At 37.4% G+C, this 21,214-nt stretch overlaps 1 protein-coding gene and 1 pseudogene across 2 annotated transcripts in view; one reads left to right on the top strand and one right to left on the bottom strand.

Moving 5' to 3' along the window:
* LOC107569697 (secretion-regulating guanine nucleotide exchange factor-like) overlaps positions 1-6,138 on the top strand; it is an 11,391-nt pseudogene extending 5,253 nt beyond the window's left edge.
* A 608-nt stretch (positions 6,139-6,746) lies between these two features.
* The window catches only part of LOC107569720 (potassium voltage-gated channel subfamily C member 1-like), a 23,304-nt gene continuing 8,836 nt past the window's right edge, over positions 6,747-21,214 (bottom strand). The window contains exons 2-4 of one of the 2 annotated variants that reach the window (XM_016255867.1): positions 12,591-13,524; positions 11,040-11,216; positions 6,747-7,175 (exon numbers count right to left, since the gene is read on the bottom strand). In XM_016255867.1, the coding sequence (XP_016111353.1) occupies positions 7,066-7,175; positions 11,040-11,216; positions 12,591-13,524 (1,221 nt within the window). In that variant the 3' untranslated portion in view covers positions 6,747-7,065. Of the gene's footprint in view, positions 7,176-9,319; positions 9,589-11,039; positions 11,217-12,590; positions 13,525-21,214 lie in introns of those variants that run through there. The other variant, XM_016255866.1, reaches the window with a different exon arrangement.

The raw sequence follows: 21,214 nt of genomic DNA, 5'->3' as shown, positions 1-21,214 counted from the left end.
TTTTGCTATATATATATATATATTTATGTTTGTGCGTGTGCGTGTGCGTGTACGTAATCTATATATAATTATCAAATTAATATACCAAATATAGAGATATACATATATCAAATATATAAACAATGTTTTATATTTCATTTCATATTTTGCCATTTGAATAATATGAATAATGTATAAATTAAACACAATTTTAAAATACATTGGTAATTTGTGATTATAGATTATTATGCATATTATTCAAATGACAAAATATAAAATGAAATATCAAATGTATAATTATTATATTAGTATATATATTGATATTATATTAAATATAAAATGTTTATATATTTGACTCTCTCTCTCTCTCTCTATCTCTCTCTCTATATATATATATATATATTGTATAGTATTTATATATTTTGCTTCATTTTTATAATTTATAATTTTTTTTAAATTCATTTTATTATTTGCATTATTTAATGAGAATGAGATGGTTTGCATTACAAGAATGATCATTTTTGGGGGATTGTGCTTTTGGTTGGTTGTTTCACATGTCACTCAGACTACACTCTAAAAAATGCAGGGTTGTTTCAACCCAATTTATGGGTCAAATATGGACTAACCCAACTTTTGGGTTAAAAATGTAATTGAAAAATTAAACCCAACAGCTGGGTTAGTCCATATTTGACCCAAAGTTGGGTTGAAACAACCCTGCATTTTTTTGAGTGTATCTCTATGTGTTTAAGAGGGTGGTTCATGGCCAGAATAAGTGGACCAGACACTATGCTGATAGTTAAAAGCCTATAAGCAAGACTACTGTAGTATTTATTCTACATGATGCAGCGTCCATTGTCACTGATCTGACAGCAGTCCTTAATGTTTGGACAGTCGCTGTCCTCTGTCCAATGCTGTTTTGGCTGGCTGTGTGTTGTGCTTGTGTGGAGTGGGGTCAGCTGGGGAAGGATGGGTGGATGTGAGGAGGAGTTGCGTTGTTTTGTTGGTGATGGTAAGAGAAACAGACTACATCAGGACAGATCATTGGGTGGAGTCTGACAGGAGGCTCCTGCTTTTCTTTGTACTGTATCTGCAAAAAACCTTCCTTTGGACTACTTTACTATTAGTTAGGGTGACCATACGTGCCATTTTCCCAGGACGCGTCCTGGCCAGGATTTCTACATTGCCTAAAATATCTAGGTTTTGGCTTTGTTTGCGTGTGCAGACCGATCGGTGTATGACATTAATCCTGGCCAGGACGCGTCCTGGGAAAATGGCACGTATGGTCACCCTACTATTAGTTGATGCAAAGTCTATCACTGTGAACCGTGGATCAATACTAAATTGTTCCCATAGCAATTAATTATGTATTTAAATGACTGTTACATCACCAGCTTGTAATGTTTCTGGTCTCTGGCTTACCAGTATATCATCTACTCACACACATCTTTTGTTTTTTTATATTTTTAGTTTTCCGTTCACACCAAGAACGATAACTATAAAGATAACGATATTAGCGTCCACACCAGCGAACGATATCGGCTGTTTATTCTAAGCGCACATGCGTCTGCCGCTTTAAATTCTCGAGCTCGTTACAGCAGGATGGATTCTGATTGGCTGTCAATTTTTTTTATCGTTCATCAGCTAGAGAAATATCGTTTTGAAAGTGATTCCAATGATATATCGTTTCTCTTTGTCTTTATCGTTATAGTTGCGGTGTGGACTCTGCTATTCTTTAATATTGAGAACGATTTTTAGAACTATACCTTTATCATTATCTTTATAGTTATCGTTTTTGGTGTGAACGGGGCTTAACTGTATGTACTTGTATATCTTTTTAAAGCTATATTAAAATTAATAGTCTTCATTTAAGAAATTTAAGAAATATATAAATAAATGGGAAAAAATTATTCAGAATATTCCAAATGAATTTGACATAAATTGTGACATAAATTGTTGACGTAATTATGACATAAAAAGTTGAAATTATGAAATAAAAAGTAAAAATTCTGATAAAAATAACAAGATACAAAATCAAAATTATGCTGTTAAAAAAATCAAAATTGTAAGATTAAAAGACAAAATTGTGACATAGTAATTATGAGATAAAAAGTTCAAATTATGAAACAGTAGTATAATAGTAATAGTAATAGATAATGATAGATCTTGTCAATTATTTTACATTAAAAATGAATACATTAAATACATGCATAAAAATATTTAATGAATCATTCTAAATAAACAGAAGTATTCTATAAATTAATAAATAAATACAAGTATTTCTTACTTTATTCTAAATATTTTTTTTTGTTTCTAACTGTATGTCCATTTAAAACCATATTGAAATTATAATGCTCAATTTATGACTTTTGTAAATTATATAAATAAATAAATATTTCTAAATAAACGGAAATATTCTAACAATGTAGTGTATGATATAAAATATTCTAAATAAGTAATATTGTTTCATTTATTCTAAATAAAAAATATATAATTATCTTTTGTTTCTAACTGTATGTTTATATAAAGTAATAATGAAATTATAATTCTCAATTTGAGAAATGCTCTGTAAAATTAATAATAAATATTAAAATATTAAATCTTCATCGATTAAAATATTCCGTAAATTGTAAAAAAAAATCATAATTACAAATTAATAAATAATTTTACGTATTTACGTAATCATTAAAAAAAAATTCACCAGTTTTACTGATAACTCATGCTGGCAGCTGATTGGTCCATACTATATAAACATTGTGAGATGGCATCCAGCTTTGAACTTAAACCACTGTGTTACGTGACTGTAGTCACTTCCAGAGTAAACTCTTAGTTTTAGGTTTATAGATATTTGGTCATGAAACAAGAGAAGTTTCAGGCTGCCATTTCCCATGATGCATTGGTATAATTTCCACACATATGAGCGTGTCTGTGTGGACGGCTTCCTCCCAGCTCTGGCAGAGAGCATTAGCGATGTGTTTTTGTCCACTAGCAGCCCATTACCTCCGCATAACAAGCTCTGATCACCAAACATTAATAAACCAACCAGAGACACCCGGTCACCTACTCACATCCTCACGGGTCGTCATGGTAACGGACATATGACTCCAGCATCAGGCGCTTGTGTGTTTGTACTATTTTTGAGTGCAGGAAGCATCTCTGCACGGCTGGATGTGTAAATCACCCCTCCCCACCCTCAAACCACTGTACGCCTCAGTCCTCGTACCCGCTTCCCAGCAGGGAATGCTCGATTACAGGCATCCCGGATCCTGTTACAGGCGTGGAGAGAGTGTGTTTCTGTGTGTGATCAAACTGAGGTCTGTCAGGGATTATTGTGTTTGGACTGTGAATAGGTGTGTTCTCACAAATTTCTCTTTTTATTTGGCAGATTGCATGCGGATCTGAACACAACCTGGCTGTTGTGAGTGATCTAGTCTACAGTTTTTGGTATCTAGTCTCCATGGCAACAACTGTGGTCTTCATTTATCTAATTTCCCATAAAAATCATTGGAAAGAAACCTGTCAAAGCCTCTGTCACACATTCTTTGAAATGAATACTGGAAGTCAATCACCGCCGTCCATCAGAAAACCAAACATCAATCACAAATACACCAGGGGTTTTCTGTTTTCTGTAAGCATTATCAGGTGAATATCACATGTTTCACCAAAAATGTATGAATTAATTTTTTTATTTATTTAGCATACAGTGAAGCCATTATTTTCATGACATTCAAGCACGTTGTCCCACAATTGTTTTTTACTTTACCTTAATACATTACTGTAATAAAGCTGAATGTTTTACTTTTGTAAAATCATGATCAAATGTAAAGAAGCAAAATCAAATGTTTGTCATCATGAGGTTGAAAGAAAATATATTTATGTAGCGTAAACTGAATTATTTTCAAATATTTCATTTTTAACAGACTTTAATTTTTTGTAATCTAGTTTTTGTAATATATTTTTTTTAAATGTAAGAAATTATATATGTAATATTTTTTTTGTTTTCAAATGTATTTATTTTTAATCACACAAACATCCATATTTCACAACATGACTGTTTTATTGCATTTTTGAGCATAAGTGATTATTTTTAAAATATTTAATTATTTAACAAAAAATTCTAAATATTCAAAACTCTTGACTGGTAGTGTATGTGCTCAGTTGTCATTAAAATAATGTTTTAATTAATTAATTAATTAATTAATTAATTAATTAATTCATGTTTTTATTTTTACCTTTTGATTTTGGGATGAAATATGACCCAGGGATTTTCTTTCCATGTTTCCTGACACCCGGCCGATTCTCTCTTGTGCTGAGGTTCCATCACATATGCCGTTGCCATGGCAATAATTCTACAGTATCTTTAGGTGTAAAGTAGCTTATTATGGGATGTGACTGCTCTGACATTGAGCCTGGGAGAGAAAAAGACAGGATTAAAGTAAGTCACTAAGCCTGATGGCCAGAATTAACACTGAGCCCAGCTCTGGCTTCTGTACTGTTGAGAGTTGAACGTTTGGATTTCATTAAGAGGACAGTTTCAGCGCCGCGTCTTCAGCTTTAGTACAGATGAGTATCTGTTCCTGGAGTAATTAAGCTGCCGGCTCCGTGCTGTGATCTTTACTGCTATCATAAAAGGATGCTGGGAATTAGTCCTTGTGCCTTTGTGTAAGGGCATCAGAGGGAAATGAGCCATCACTGCAAATGAATATGAAGTTATTGATATAGAAGCTATTTCTATTGCTCTCAATCTGTTAATTCCCCTGCAATTTGGACTGAGAGAGAGAGAGAAAATGGTCACATCTTTGACTAATTGCAGTTCCTGTTGTTTGTTTCTGAGCTTTAAAACTGATATTATTCACAGTAATGTCATATCATATCATTCACAGTAATATCATATTTCATCCCAAAATCAAAAGAAATTGTACATCACATTTTAGAGTGGCCTTTTATTGTGGCCAGCCTAAGGCACACCTGTGCAATAATCATGCTGTCTAATCAGCATCTTGATATGCCACACCTGTGAGGTGGATGGATTATCTCGGCAAAGGAGAAGTGCTCACTAACACAGATTTAGACAGATTTGAGAGAAATAGGCCTTTTGTGTACATAGAAAAAGTCTTAGATCTTTGAGTTCAGCTCATCAAAAATGGGGGCAAAAACAAAAGTGTTGTGTTTATAATTTTGTTCAGTGTATATATAACTTGATTTTCAGAAGTCAACAAATTTGCGACAGCTGAAAGTAACTTTTTGTCTGTCAAAAAATAACATGCACAATACATGGCAGGTAGTATAGCCTGCCACAGGATTTTTGACCTCGTCATCACTTGACGCCTGAGTGGCTTCAACATGCTGTCTGTCAGAGACGTAACATACTTAATGCATAACGCACATGAGAATAAATGTACTCTTCACTCGTTGAGACTGACTCGTTTTTTATAAAACGTAGTACTGTTAACGTGTTTTATGAAATGTTTTATAATTATTTTTGCATTTAATTAGTCAAATATGTATGTTCATGCAACTACTAGTATTTTTGTATCTGCACTGCCTTAAAACAAAGCTTGAAAAACACACAAAACACACAGAATCTGTGTTAGTGCTTTTTATTATCACTATTTTGTTTTCATTGCTTTTTTTATACTCTCTTCAGAAAAAGACACAAAATTGCCTTAATATGTCAACTCAAACCATCAATGACAACACCACCTGGTTTTAGATAACTATCCATACTAGTATGCACTGCAATGTGCTGAAAAACACAAGGACATCTCACAAAACAGCACAAACGTTTGAGATGCAGCCTTTTGGCAGGAAGTTTACTGTGTCCAAAAACTATGCAGTCATAAAGGCTGTGAACCTTTGGAGGCTTATTCATATATATTTTATTACATACTGTTGTTTGTGCTCTGATGTGGTTGGGTCTTTGAACAGTCCAGCATATTGTATGGAAATGACCCAACATGGACATTTCCCATGATACAACTGGCAGTGCGCTAGTTTGGTCCCAAAGAATTGGGTTTACTTCACATTTTCACAACAATGAAAAATAAACGTCGAAACAAACTTAAGACACAGTATCAGTTCCTTTCGTTTATTCCATCATAAACCCTGTATGTTCTCTATAAAGAGTTACGGTGTTGTTCTGTGCAGGATTGTCTCTTGTGATGGTGTCTACGTAATATGTGGCTTTCAAAATAGCGTATGTATGTTCAGACTGAAGTTTCAAATGCAAACTAAGCATTTATCAAACATTTCCCGCATCAAACTCAATAATGGTGTTGTCATTCCTTCAAAAAATCCCAATAATGAGTTTGGTCCCAATAATGCGCTAACAAGCCTTGGTATTTTTCCAGCACAGCGTTCCAATCAGGCGCGACACATCACATTTTCAGCGACAACGTATTTTTATGCTGAAACACAGTCAATCAAAACATGATCGACGTATATTAAATGTTAAATAAAAATATTTAAAACAAGTACAATTTTGAACCAATGAGATTTCATTGTGGGCGGAGCCTGATTAGTCACGTCTGAATAGTACGCGGTGCATCTCGAAAGTTACCAGCCAAACATGTGAGCTACAAAATATATCAAACTGGCATTTGTTCTACAGAAAGGAGTGTAAAAGTGAACGGTGCAAACAGTGCAAAAGGCATTTTCTACATGGTAACTACAATAGTACAAAATACGGGAAAACAATTGCTAATTTTATTCTCCCTACTCAAACATGATCACAGAGCACGTGGATTTTTTTTTCTTTTTTCCCACTGAAATGTGATTAGTGACTGGAGTAACATTTTTACAACATTTAAACAAACACTTCAACGAGATAAAAGAAAGGTCATGTTTTCACACCAGCACTCACAAGCACCATGTACAACATTGACACTCACGAACGGAAAAACAACAGGCACTTCGAACAAAACGACAGCACAATAAACCACAAACGAAACAACGGCTGAACCACTACAGCTTCTCTTGATTACTGTGCTACATCTACGCTGAATTAATTCTCAGTCACAACTCGAAGAGAAGTACTAATCCACAACAAACGCACAGCAAGTGCTCACACACGCACTAAATACGGTACTATCAGGTGGGGGATGTGGCTTTATGGTTGACACACATAGTGGTTGGTACACCATGGTTCATTACACACACTGACTCGGTCGGTTGTCTGCTTCGGTGGCCGCGCTGGGTCTCTAAAAAAACACGAAGAGAAAACAACAACAACAAACAACAAGGAAAATCATATTAATACACCAAACCAATGGCACAGAAACATGGGGAAGGGGGGTGGATGGAGAAGGCTGGCGGAATTGTTGTCCCTCGAACCGTGCAAGCAAACAGGGTGATATGTGTCAAGCAGGTCCTCCTTTACAGGCTCATGGTAAACTCAGGGTTTACCATGCATTCTCCCATGCTGCATTCATTCAGATCCGGTGTAAATCTACAGGTTATTGTTAATACGATTATCTCATCAGGTCATGCTGTGATTGGGCTTGTACGCACTGGGACGGTGTGACATGCTTGGTTAATGGCATGCTACCAGTGTGCGAAACAGGGCACGATCACCGCTAGTTCTGCCTCGGCTCTCCTGTTTCAATCCCCCTTGCTTTACCGGGAGGTCACACACTCTCTCTTTGACCTTTCCAACCTTTCAAGATCCGAGTGTGATTGTGCATCCTTTTACCAGGATTGAAATATAAGATAGTAAAACTGATGCATAATTTAAATTTTAAATACAGACCGTAAAGTCCAAAAATAGCTGCCTGGAAAAACAGCTCAGTGATAAAGATGGGGTGAAAGATCAAAGAGACATCACAAGACAGGCACAGCTTATTGCCAAGCAACTGGGGGAGTCATATATGGATGTTCTGTCAAAGAAAACCAGAGTCTATATACAGATTGGATACAAAATTTATTTCATGCAAGGTTCATATTTACAGTTTTGTCATTCGCAAATGTATTTTTGCATAAAAGTGCATGCATTTACCTCTCCCCAAGTAATCCCAAAAGTACACTGATTTCTTTCTTTTTTAAAATACTTTTTTTTTTCTGTCAACTGCACGATACATCTATATTGTATATTTTCTGTATGATTTGCTACAGTGTTACATGTTTAAAAATGTGATATACACGTTATGTATGTATTCCAGATAAATCACATTTGAAATGGAATTTATGAAAAATATGTGTTTTTGTGAAAATAAAACCGTATTTATATAATAGCTGGTATTGTAATTGAAATTCTGCTCTGTTTGAGAAAAAGTTAAAGTGCTTTTTTTTCACTATTTGCATTGTTTGTCAAAAAGTCGAATGGTCGACTCAGTTGCTGCTACTAATAAATACAGGGTGTTTAAAAAACACCAGAGATCATAGTTTGGGGAAAGGCAAAAAATGTCTGCAAAAATAAAAAAACAATTGCTACATATTTTGTATGTCATCGTAAATGATATCATACTCTGCATCAGATATATTTCAAGAAGCTTTGGATGAAAAAACACATTTTTCTTACATATTTTCAATAATTTTTTGTTTTCTCAGATAGTTTCCCATGCAAGGCATGCAAATGCAAATGAGGTTTCTTCAGTAAAGTTTCTATGTTGGTGATGTGTGCATCACTAGAATCATGATTGTTTAGTGTCACTTCAAACTAAATTTATCATCATATATGAAATAGCCATTGTCTCATCTTTTTTATTTTAAATGGTGTTCAATAGCACCTAATGAAAACCACAGCTTAAAACACTCAGGGTTTGGGGAAAAGGAGTTATGAAGGAGAGAGAAGGGGAAGAATGAAACTGCAGAAATTTCTAAAGATACAAGAACAGACAAGAGAAGACAGATGAAGGATAAGATGAGGAGGAAAAATAGAAGGAAGAGAAGAGAGGAGGAAGGTCCGAGGAAAAGGAAGAAGATAAGAAAATGTGAGGAAGGGGGAGGGAGGAGGAAGAGGAAAAGACGAAACAGTCATGAATGGAAGAGGAAAAGGGGAGGAAGAGGAACGAGAAGGGTGGAAGAAACAATAAAAACAGTCAGAGAAGAGAGGATGAAGTGGAAGGAGCAGCAAATAAAAAAAATGAGGAAATAAACAAAATAAGATGGAGCAGAAAAGGAAGTGGGAGATGAAGCAATAGGAATGAAAAGGAGAGAAGAAAATAGTAAAAGAGGTAGAGGAAGAGAAAAGAACAAGGATTAGGAAAGAGAAATTGAAGATGAAAAGGGGGAGAAAGGACAGAAAAGAGAGAAGGAAGAGGAAAAGAACAAGGATAAGGAATAGGAAAAGGGATGAAGGGGAAAGAGGAAGGCAGAGGATTAGGAAGGAAATAAGAAGGAGAGGGTAAGAAGAGAAAAAGCAAGAGGAACAGGAAGTGAAGAGGTGTTCAAATGAAGAAGACTTTAATGAGATGGATGGTACACAGTGTGAGCAGGCGTCTCAGTGCAGCACTGCAGAGCGAGGGCCTCTGATTGGTTAGTTTTGTTGTCCATGCTACAGGATGGATGGGATGGGAGAGTGGACCTGCTGCATGAGACAGGCCGGGCTGCAGGGCAGGGCCGACACTGAGGCCACGCCTCCAGACATGCTGCTATGGCTCCATGGCTTTTCATAACCTTCATTTGAAGAGAAAAAGGGCTTTCAGTAAAACCTCAGAGCAGCCTTCAACTCTAAACAAAGACTCTCTGCCAAGGTTTGCTTCGGAATAAATATGGTTCTTAAAGTAGGTATAGGGACCGATAGCTGAGGTGCGTGTATGTATGTGGTGTTTTTGCACAGATTAGTTTTGGTTAGTGTTGCCCTGTCATGTACTTGTTATGCTCATGGCTAGCCAGTTGACAATGACTGATTGCCAAGTCAACTGCATCATCCTCCATGCGTGTTATGCTTCAAACTGTCTACTGCATGCATGGGGTGGTTTCACAGTGCTGTACAGCACAACACAGGTTCAGAGAGATATCGAAGAACTCAGCCAGACACATCAGCCCAACAAGAAACAACCATATATATATACCCTGTTTACTGGTACTGTAGCTCTTTAACTACCAGATGATGCTAGTTCTGTTAAATATGGGGCTAACTACAGGGCTAACAAGTGACAGAAGTATTTCACTTGTATCAAAATGCTTAGCCTAACACTATCCTATCCTAAACTGTTGTTTGAGGTGTTACCTTTATTGCAAGAGTTAAGGAAAGAGTTTGATTCCCTGGCCTAGTCTTATCTTGACTACCCTTTTGAAAAGACCAGCATAGTTGGTTGTGCTATGCATACTGGTAGCAGTGTCCCAAGAAAACTACTCCACAACCAGCTTAACCAGCAAGTCTTCTTTGGTCATCCAGCATCCCTAGAAAGACCATGCTGGGCCCATCAGTTGGACCAGCACCTAACGAGCCTGCATAAGCATGGGAATTCATGCTAGGAAGCTGGTCTTTCAGAAGGGTATCATGGCTAATGGCACCTGTTTGCTGTTAATGTTCAACTGAGCGCTTCTGTCTGGCTGAGTTCTTGTCATGTGACCACATGCCCCATATCCCATGCTGCATCTCTTGTGAGATTCACCATCACCAGGACCACCCGCCATTGTGAATCTACATGCAAACAAGCACACTGCTAGGCATTATACAGAAGCTTATTTAATTTACTTTATAAAACCATTGTTTTTTTCATAAACATTCATTTACTTTTTCATTTAAAATTGGACCCTTACATAATGGTCCACTGAATCTGCCTGAAATACGTACTGTAAAACGTGCATTCATGCATTCGCATGAATACATTAGGAAAAACTGGCACTGAATGTTCTTCTCAGAGATCTTGTTCAGAGTGAGCTATAAATTAAAAGAGGCCCGTTGACGGCTCACTTGGATATGTCATTTCTATCGTAGCTTTTCCTGTCAACCTTAGAGTAACAGCAGACCTGAGGAGCTATCAGACTGCAAGAAAGAAGGCTGAGTGACAGTCGGTCGTTTTGCACCGAAAGAGCATCTTTGATTGACAGCTGCTCCACTTTCAGACACGGCACTGGCAGTGCTCTAAAGGCTAGCAGTGATTGGCTGGTTTACGTACCCTTCCTGACTCTCCCCCCCGTGTGATTGGCTCGTTGTCCTCCGGAGGTGAGCAGGAAGCAGGGTCTCTCGTGGTCCACAGGGCTAAAGACTTCCTCGGGTGACACCGCCTGGTCGATGTGAGGACAATCCTCATTGGCCAGGGCAGCTTTGGACGCCTCCCCATTCACTTTAAAATCTCCAGTCACAGGCAAAGAGAGATGACTCATTACAGATTGATGCAAGGTGACATGGGAGATTTATTTCAGGCTATCAATGCTACGATACATCCTGAAAGCCAAACCGCTCTCAAAGTTCAAACCTGCTGATATAAATGACATTTGTGCAAGAAAGATTTTTCCAACAATGCATGATTGTACACCTAGTCAAATTCACCTGGCTCTAATACTTTCAAACACTAAAAAACATCATGGGTACATAACCCTGCTCCTGGAGATCCACTGTCCTGACAAGTTTAGCTCCGATCAAACACACTTTAACCATCTAACCTTTTGATTACTTGGGATGAAGATGAGAAGATGGGTTGGACCTGAACTCTGTAAAACACTGGGTCTCCGGGAGCAGGAATAAATAACCCTAGCTTACATGTAGGAAATTCAACTTATATTGTAAATTATATTGCATTTCTGCATTAGGTTGTTTCCCAAGTGCAAACACAACAATTTGGAAGGTTGAACTGGACAAGTGGACTCTCTGAAATTTTGAAAATCCAAATCCATTTTTTCCCAAATTTTTTATCCACATTTTTTCAACTTTTGGTCACACAATTTTACATCAGTTTTACAAACCCATTCTCCTCAAAATCCTTAAAACATACCATGCCCTTTTAAATCAATAGATTCTCAGCATTCTCTGACATAGCATAAACTCTGTGTGTAGTTACAGAGTGTGTAGTTACCCTTAATTGTTAGATTGGACTATCTGTAATTTAGATGCCTGTGAAAGCTTAGAGTAGTAGTAAGCTTCCATGAGAGCACAACCACTGAGATAAATGGAAAGATTTCTCTATTACTGAAACTATTAGCACTTTTTAAGTTTCTTGTGTAAAATCAAAACTACCAGTAGATTCATTATTCAGATGCAGCCAACTCAAGTTCAGTTGATTCTAGATAAACATCCAGAGCTCAGCAGATCAACATGCTAAGCTAACAGATTAAGGAGTAACATTAAAAGAGTCAAATCATGACAAATCTCATGATCTTTTCAAATAAAGGTGGTTTATGTGAATATACTGTAGTTTTAGAACTGAAATACTCTGTCCCCTTGTCCAAAAAGTCAATCTATTGAAACACTGTTACAAATATTACTCATCAGTGTGCGGTAAACTGACTCATCCAACTGCAGTAAAGTAATAAGGACATGCTAAAGAGATTGTTTGTATGTCTTTAAGGTATAGAAGCAAAAAAATTAGCTGTTTACTTCTACGGTCAGAAAGAGGGTAAGACCAAATGAGTGAACCTCTGAGAAAACAATTTTACGATAGGACTCCTTTAAGGTTAACATTTCAATCACATTGACGGAAATTTACAGATTCTAAATTATTAGCTCTTACCTTGGTATCTGATCTCGGAAACCTCTTCCTGTGCCAGGGGGCATGTGTCACTGTGCGTGCTGGGTCGCGGGGAGTTAATAGCTGACTTGCAGTAGTTGGGAGACCCTAGTTGAGGTGCTCGTGGGATATGCTTATTTTTTTTCTTTGGTAGTTTTTGTTTCGCCATGGCTAGGGAGTAGTACATGCCGAAGTTGTTCACGATTACAGGTACAGGCATGGCAATCGTCAGCACACCTGCCAGTGCGCACAGTGCACCCACCAGCATGCCAGACGTTGTCTGAGGGTACATATCGCCATAGCCGAGGGTTGTCATAGTTACCACAGCCCACCAGAAGCCAATGGGGATGTTCTTGAAGTGTGTACCGTTACTGGCGTCAGGATCATTGAGGTTTCTTCCAAAACGTTCGGCATAGTAGATCATAGTGGCAAAGATTAAGACTCCGAGTGCAAGGAAAATGATGAGGAGGATAAATTCATTAGTACTGGCACGGAGCGTGTGCCCTAGTACCCGCAAACCCACAAAGTGTCGCGTTAGCTTGAAGATACGGAGAATTCGAACGAATCGCACCACACGGAGGAAACCCAACACATCTTTTGCTGCTTTGGATGAGAGTCCACTCAGCCCTACCTCCAGGTAGAAGGGGAGGATGGCCACAAAGTCGATGATGTTGAGTGTATTTCTGACAAATTTTAATTTGTTTGGACAGGTAGTCACTCGGATCAGAAACTCGAAAGTGAACCACACAACGCAGACACCCTCAACATAGGTTAACTGCACCATGGTCTCCGTCTCAGAAAAAACACGATCCCGTGTTTCATTGCCCACCATGTAAGTCTCTGTGCGGTTGATGATGGGATTGAAGGCCTCATGAGTCTCCAAACAGAATGTGGTAATGGACGCCAAAATGAAGAACAAAGATGCAAATGCTACCCACTGTGGGAAAAAAGAGAGAGAGACGTTATGTAAGACCTTAATGAAATAGTCATCCAAAAATTATAATTCTTTCTATATGTATTCACCCTAATGTCTTCCAAACTTGTATATCGGTCTTTCTTCTGTGGAACACAACAGGGAAAATTTGGAGGATACCACTGGTCTATACTGATAGCTTTCGTATGACTTCAGAAGACTTGATACTACAGTACTTTTATGGTGTTTTTAAATCTTACATTCCCTATTCATTGTAACTGCCACAAGCAAAGAGCGATCAGTACAATTCTTCAAAATCCTGCTTTAGTGTTTCACCAATGAAATAAAAGGTTGTACAGGAACAACATGACAGAATGACAGAATTCCTTTAATGCTTGTTCTTTGAATTCCTTACAAAACAGCTGTAACACACAGTTCAGCTATAAATAGGTTTTCCCAATTTCAGAGCAGAAAAAAAAAATCCAATAACAATGAAAACACTTATAATTGCTCATAAACGCCCATTTCAGCAGAATTCAGAGGACGTACACTTGGATAATGTCACGTCTTCAGTTTCTCAACGTGCTTCTGAAAAGTGCCATGTCAACAAACTGGGGGCTTAACAGAAGTACAGTAGCTGCTGAAACTCAAGGTCACTTTGCGCTCTCAAGGACAGCATAGAATGAGAGTAAGACACCAATATAACTGCCCTCCACCCAGAGCCGTCCCTCCCCCTGGAACGCGATCACAAACGGACCGAGGGGGGCCCCGCTCCCTACCTTGCACCGGGCCCCGCGTCAGCTAAGGACGGCCCTGCCTCCACCACTTTGGGATAAATTTAACCATAGTTCCCTTCACCAGGGACTACTGGTCAGCCTCTGGCAAGGTTACCACATGCAGATTTGGTGAGATGGTCCCTCCAGTGTTTTGAAAGAAGATGGGGAAGGCTTGCACCACTTACACTACAGCTTATTTTAAGATAGAACGACAAGCATAGACAGATGGAATGGGGTGGAATTACATAAGTGCAAGTTGGCCATGTTTTCCCTTCCATGGGATCTTCTGGCGATCTGAGAAAAGTTCCATCCATTATGTATGACTTGATTATTCTGCTGAAATAAAATATTAAGTTAAGGCTGTGAATCTCAATGACAAATCATCCATCAGCACAGATATGATAGGGGTGGGAAAATGCATTCAACATGGAAAAAATGAAAATTCAATGCATTCTTGGAATTTAATAATCACTATCAAATTTTTCCATTTTCTAAATAAAATGTGTTGGTTGATTCGTGCTTGCCTGATTAGAAGTCGCCACTACAATACTAAGGTTTTCTGGGTGGCTGCTTACCAAGTGTTGGTTGCTTCCTTTAATGTAAATGTATGGGATTTTCTCACCCATTTTACCATTAGTCAGATCACTTAGAAGAGTAATAGCACCCCTCTTCTTAACAGACCACATGATTTGATGTATCATTTTCGAGTCACAAGCCAAAGTTTAATGCTTGGAACTTGTTCAAATCACTAAACAATGCCTTGGCAAACAGCACTACCAAATATGCTAATTTCTAAACAAAACTACAGTTCTTGACCTATTTTCAATTATAAAAATCTACCATTCCAGAATTAGCACTTTTGTAAACGATTCATTCAAGTGATTACAAACAACTCACTCCGCCAACTCATGACCCAATTTCATTGTATCGTTACTGAACCATAAACAATTACAAATTATTTTTATTCATATAACTATATGCATTTATGGTCCCACTTTATATTAAGTGGCCTTAACTACTATGTACTCACATTTAAATTAATAATTTGGTACAATGCACTTATTGTGTACATACATGTTTTTACATTGTACTTATATTTAAAAAAATACCTGTATGTAATTACATCTGTAATTAAATTCTGTAATTACACTGTTGACCCATCCTTTACACCTTAACCCACCTTTAAACCTGCCCATACCACCAAACCTGTCCCTAACCTAACCTACCCATATCCCACCCCAATAGCAGCCGATTCATTCAAGTGATTACAAACAACTCACTCCGCCAACTCATGACCCAATTTCATTGTATCGTTACTGAACCATAAACAATTACAAATTATTTTTATTCATATAACTATATGCATTTATGGTCCCACTTTATATTAAGTGGCCTTAACTACTATGTACTCACATTTAAATTAATAATTTGGTACAATGCACTTATTGTGTACATACATGTTTTTACATTGTCCTTATATTTAAAAAAATACCTGTATGTAATTACATCTGTAATTAATTTCTGTAATTACATTTATAATTACACTATTGACCCATCACTTACACCTTAACCCACCCTTAAACCTACCCATACCACCAAACCTGTCCCTAACCTTACCCGTATCCCATCTCAGTAGCAAGTTTGCGATACAATATAAACACAGTAAGTACATTGTACTTATTTTTGATGTAAGTACATAGTAGTTAAAGCCACTTACTATAAAGTGGGATCGCATTTACAATATGTAAGCTAGTATCAAATAACAATGTTTTGTGTTCATATACCATGTTTTCATGAGGTTTCAAAGCATTAATACACCTTCTCTGCCCTGATCTGCCTCTGGTTCTGATGGCTAGCAACACCTCTCAGTTCTTCGGTTCCTTCTATCACATAAATTCTTCTTCCACAGGCGGTTTATATCTCGGTCAGCCAGTGCTTAGTCTAACAGACACTATTCCCTAGATGTGCCTCATTTCCTGTGTTTGTAGGGAGGATAAACGTTTTGTCTGAAGAAGCCTACGAGCACATACACACAAAAACGCACATAAATATCTTTAGCAAGTTTGCGATACAATATAAACACAGTAAGTACATTGTACTTATTTTTGATGTAAGTACATAGTAGTTAAAGCCACTTACTATAAAGTGGGATCGCATTTACAATATGTAAGCTAGTATCAAATAACAATGTTTTGTGTTCATATACCATGTTTTCATGAGGTTTCAAAGCATTAATACACCTTCTCTGCCCTGATCTGCCTCTGGTTCTGATGGCTAGCAACACCTCTCAGTTCTTCGGTTCCTTCTATCACATAAATTCTTCTTCCACAGGCGGTTTATATCTCGGTCAGCCAGTGCTTAGTCTAACAGACACTATTCCCTAGATGTGCCTCATTTCCTGTGTTTGTAGGGAGGATAAACGTTTTGTCTGAAGAAGCCTACGAGCACATACACACAAAAACGCACATAAATAACGGCTTTTCGCCACTTATTAAGATCTCTATGACCTGTAGAAAAAGCTGTTAAGTTATGGAAATCAAGGAACTTTATTTGGCAGCAAAAAGCATCTGAAAGTTCAAAAGAATCCATGTATTTTGATGCAAGAGAGATTTAAATTGCAAATATCTGAATTTCCTCTTGTAGATGTTGTTAACAGTGCCCGATTTGTTTTTGGAAGGCTCTTAAAAGTGTAAAATAGACAAACTTTTCAGTTTCACATCACAGCTCGTTGTGTTGACATAATTTCCTACAGCTCCAGAGTAATTATGCTCCGATTCATTCAAAGACGACTTGATAACCTAATGATCCTCGGAAGATGACATACAGCATAAGGAAATAATTAACATGGCAATACTACACTTCCCAACGAAGACGTCTTGTTACAACCAAAAATAAAAGGATAAACAATACTACTATGCTAGCATTTGTTCTACAGATTATCAACAAAGAGGATCATTTTTGTGTTTCACAAACCTGTCTCTGCAAAAAATGCCTTTATTTGCTCAAGATTGAATAGTTATCTTTTTATAAATGCGTGCCATTGTACCTGGAACTTTCAGTTTTCACAAATGCTTTCCAATTTTGTATCAAATTTGCATTGGGCGGTCAGTGAACGGACTGGGGCGGTAAAAAATAATTCATCAAGGTAAGACATGGATTACATCATCACCACTGCTTTTTTTTCTCCCTCACAGACGCCAGCGGCCTATTCATTATGTGTAATTCATTCAAAATAACAAATGCTACATATATCACCTCAAATATTTGTAAAAACATTTAACTGCTGAATCACTTTTGCTCTCCTCAGACTGAGGGCGAAAGCACATTCTCACGACCTTGCAAATCCCAGAGGGCAAAAGTTTGATCCATGAGAACATTTTATCCTCACTCTGCCATTGATCAAGATAAACACAAGAACAGCTTGATCCTCTTGATCTCAGGGGACACAACATGATCCGTTTCTCCCCATCTGCCCTCCCATCACACACTGATGACTTGAAGTGGCAATTCACTTTTTGTCTTATCTCGCCATACAAACATCCACTATAATATCATGAAATATATGCAAGTTACATTGTATGTTGCTCTGAGAAAAAAAAACGTAATCTGTCAGAATATGCATTTTATCTTGAATGGTTGTCAATGGAGAAAATGCTTTTTTGGGTCCAGATGGTGTAGTTACGGCATTAGCAGGGGCTAATGCAACCATGCTAACCAGCCATGATCTCTTGCAGCTTCCTAGAGTCTTGAGAAACTTTCTGGCACTCTATAATTCAGTGAATCTAGTGACATACTGACGGTCAATCTAAAGCGTCATCATTTGCAGCCATTTAATCTGAGTTAATGAGCCCATTTTCATTTTTCAGCCCTTGAAAAAACGTGAAAGCTGCAGTGCTGGGAATGTTGAAACTCACTTAAAGTGCTGGTAACTCTATTAGTTGGTGGGCGGCCCGGCGCTGAATCATTCTGCATGCAAGTGTGTGTTTGTGTATGAACCGATGTGTTGCTGTGATGCTGATGCAGCGGAGAGATGAGATGTTCTCATTAAACACACTCACACACTCCCCAACCGGGCAGACTAATGAATGACGTGCAGCTTGATAATTACTGTGAGGACGAGTCAGGTCAAATCTACATGCATGCAGACAGAGTCTGAACCGAAAGGCCTCATCTGTTCACTTCCTGTTTGCTCATATTTATGGTACAGTGCGGTTGGCATTTATTTTCCCGGTTCTGAACAGGGTTTTAGACTAAGCCTGACCCATTTACGCCAAAATGAGGGGCATCTGCTTGTGATTCCATAACAGACAATAAGATAAAAATTTAGCTCATGGTTCCCCTAAAAGGAAAAGATATTCTGTCTTAATTCTGGTTTGTTTTTCCTTAAATCTCAGAAAAATATGTCCGGGCCACATTTTACACCAATAAATAAATAAAATATTTATCTAAATAAAATACATTCTTAAAGAAAATTACACACAAACACAATGTATAAATGTTTTACTATTTAATCCACATATTTAATATAATTAATTTTATGTAATTAATTAAATGTAATTTTAAGAACTGCATTACATTAATATGAATGTGTAGCTTAACTGTTAATGTAAAAGAGAATGTGTAATGTAAATTAATCATAATAATAATAATAATGTAATGGTTAAGGCTTAATGGTAGACTTAATTGTGTTAAAAAACATAATTTCTTATTTCTCATTTTTGATTTTGGGGTTAAATATGACCTGGACATGTTCTTGACCGGTTTTGTAACATTCACACCCTCACAGGCATTACTGTAGGAGAACGACAGGACACATTATCAACCACAGAGTGGCATCTGTTGTTTGTAATGCAAAGTACAAGCTAGCAAACATCACAAAACAACAGGACACCCCACTCAAAATGATCCTATTTCCTGCTAAGACAAAATCACCCTTTCACCTGATCCTGTACTGAGGTACAGTACTGTAGCATCATCATTTTGAAAGAGGATCAATGCCAAGTTTGCAACATTTAGCTCATGCAGCATCTATCAATCTGTTTTAGTGCATAGAAACAATAGGAAACATAGGAAAAGACAAAATTACTAAAGTATTCCAAAATCCAAAAGAAGAGTTAACCACGTTATAACAGTTTCTATAATATTCAGAAAAATATGCATTTGTTTTATTTAAAAAATTGACAAAACCTCAAGCATTCTTGCCCTTGATTGTCAGTTTCTTACTATAAGAAGCCTAAACCTTTTTCTTATCTAAAATGCATTCCCTCCCATGCTTTTGAGCTTTTAGTTTAGATAAAGATAAAGAAAGATGTCATCTGTGATCACAGCAGGCAACTGAGTTGTCAAGTTCTAATGTAATTAAGATATTCTTCCTGAAGGAGGCGACCTAAAAATAACTCAAAACAATTGAATTGACTTGACTCAGAAAATCTAGTGAAGAAACAACACATACAGTACAGTGCACTGAGTGCAGTTTACAAGGTTGAACGCGCCACCTCTGCACATGGAGTCTAGCCATGACTTCAACATCCCAATTCATTCATCTGAAAATGGCGTATTTTTTCCAACCGCCTCCACTTGAGAAGCAGAGAGGTGCTGCATTTAGAAAACGTGGTAAAAATAACCCAGCACCGTTGACAGAACTGCATTTTTGATGCAGAAACCCAACTTTCCCATCACGCAACAGCGATTACTCAAGACTATGCAAAAGAAAAAAAAATGAATCATGCAGATTATCTAAGTCACAAATCCTAGCTGCGGTCTATGTCCATAAGTGGACTTCATCAACCCATTACTGCTTGATTTGCTATCAGGCAGCCTGGCTCATGTTTCTCTGTGGTGCTGCCAGAAGCTGGGCCACTTTTCCTCATCTCCAGCAGCTCTCAGCTACGGCAGACAGTGTCGGACAGCCTGGCTCCTGGCAGAGCAGCCCATAGCCAAATGAATAATACATTTCCAGCTAAAAAACCAGTCTCACCTACACTTTTACTTGTTTAGACGCGTCATCTGCATTCAAAACCTACCTGAAACTCTTTCTACATTGTTTTTTTTACTGTTTTCTATTTGAATATATTTAAAAAATGTCATTTATTCATGTGATAGCAAAGCTGAATTTTCATCAGTCAGTCTTCAGTCTTCAAATGCTCAAGAAACATTTATTATTTTTATCAATGCTGAAAACGCTTTGCCTTTAAAATGCTTAATTTTTATGGAAACTGTGATACACAACAATTCAAAAATTATGGGGTAGGTATGATTTTAAAAGAAAAGAAAGTAATAATTGAAAAATGAATACTGAAAAAAATACTTTTACTTTTATTCAGGAAGGTTGGAATAAATCTGAAATGTCCATTTCAAATAAATGCAATTCAATGAACTTTCTATTCATCAAAGAATCCTGAAAAAACGGGGTTTCCACAAAAATATTAAGCAGCAAAAACTGTTTTCATTGATAATAATAAGAACCATTATTAAAGGGGTCATATGATGCTTTTTTAAAGATCATTATTTTGTGTATTTAATGTAACAGAATATGTTGACATGCTTTAATGTTCCAAAAACACATTATTTTTCAAATACTGTACATTATTGTAGGTCCTCTATGCCCCGCCTCTCTCAAACGCTTCGTATTCTACAAAGTCCCTTCTTCCGACAAGCACAGTCTGCTCTGATTGGTCAGCTGACCCAGCGCATTGTGATTGGCCGAACACCACAAGCACTCGTTGGAAATGTAACGCCCTAATCCATAATCGCGAGCTTCATCTTTCAAAATAAATGTAAAAACAGAGCCCGAAAGGGGAACAGAGTCGCGTGACAGACACAGTGATGAAGCTGGTATGTGTTTGCAGTACACAAGCCACGGTTAAGACAGCTGACTCCACTGTGATGTGACCCGCTCTCTCGCGCTCTCTCGCTCTCTCGCTCTCTCTCGCTCTCTC

Source organism: Sinocyclocheilus grahami, unplaced genomic scaffold, assembly GCF_001515645.1.
Source record: "Sinocyclocheilus grahami isolate Dianchi unplaced genomic scaffold, SAMN03320097.WGS_v1.1 scaffold1374.1, whole genome shotgun sequence".
NCBI lineage: Eukaryota > Metazoa > Chordata > Actinopteri > Cypriniformes > Cyprinidae > Sinocyclocheilus > Sinocyclocheilus grahami.
The sequence above is the reverse complement of the archived record's forward strand: the minus strand, read 5'-3'. Positions and strand labels throughout refer to the sequence as shown.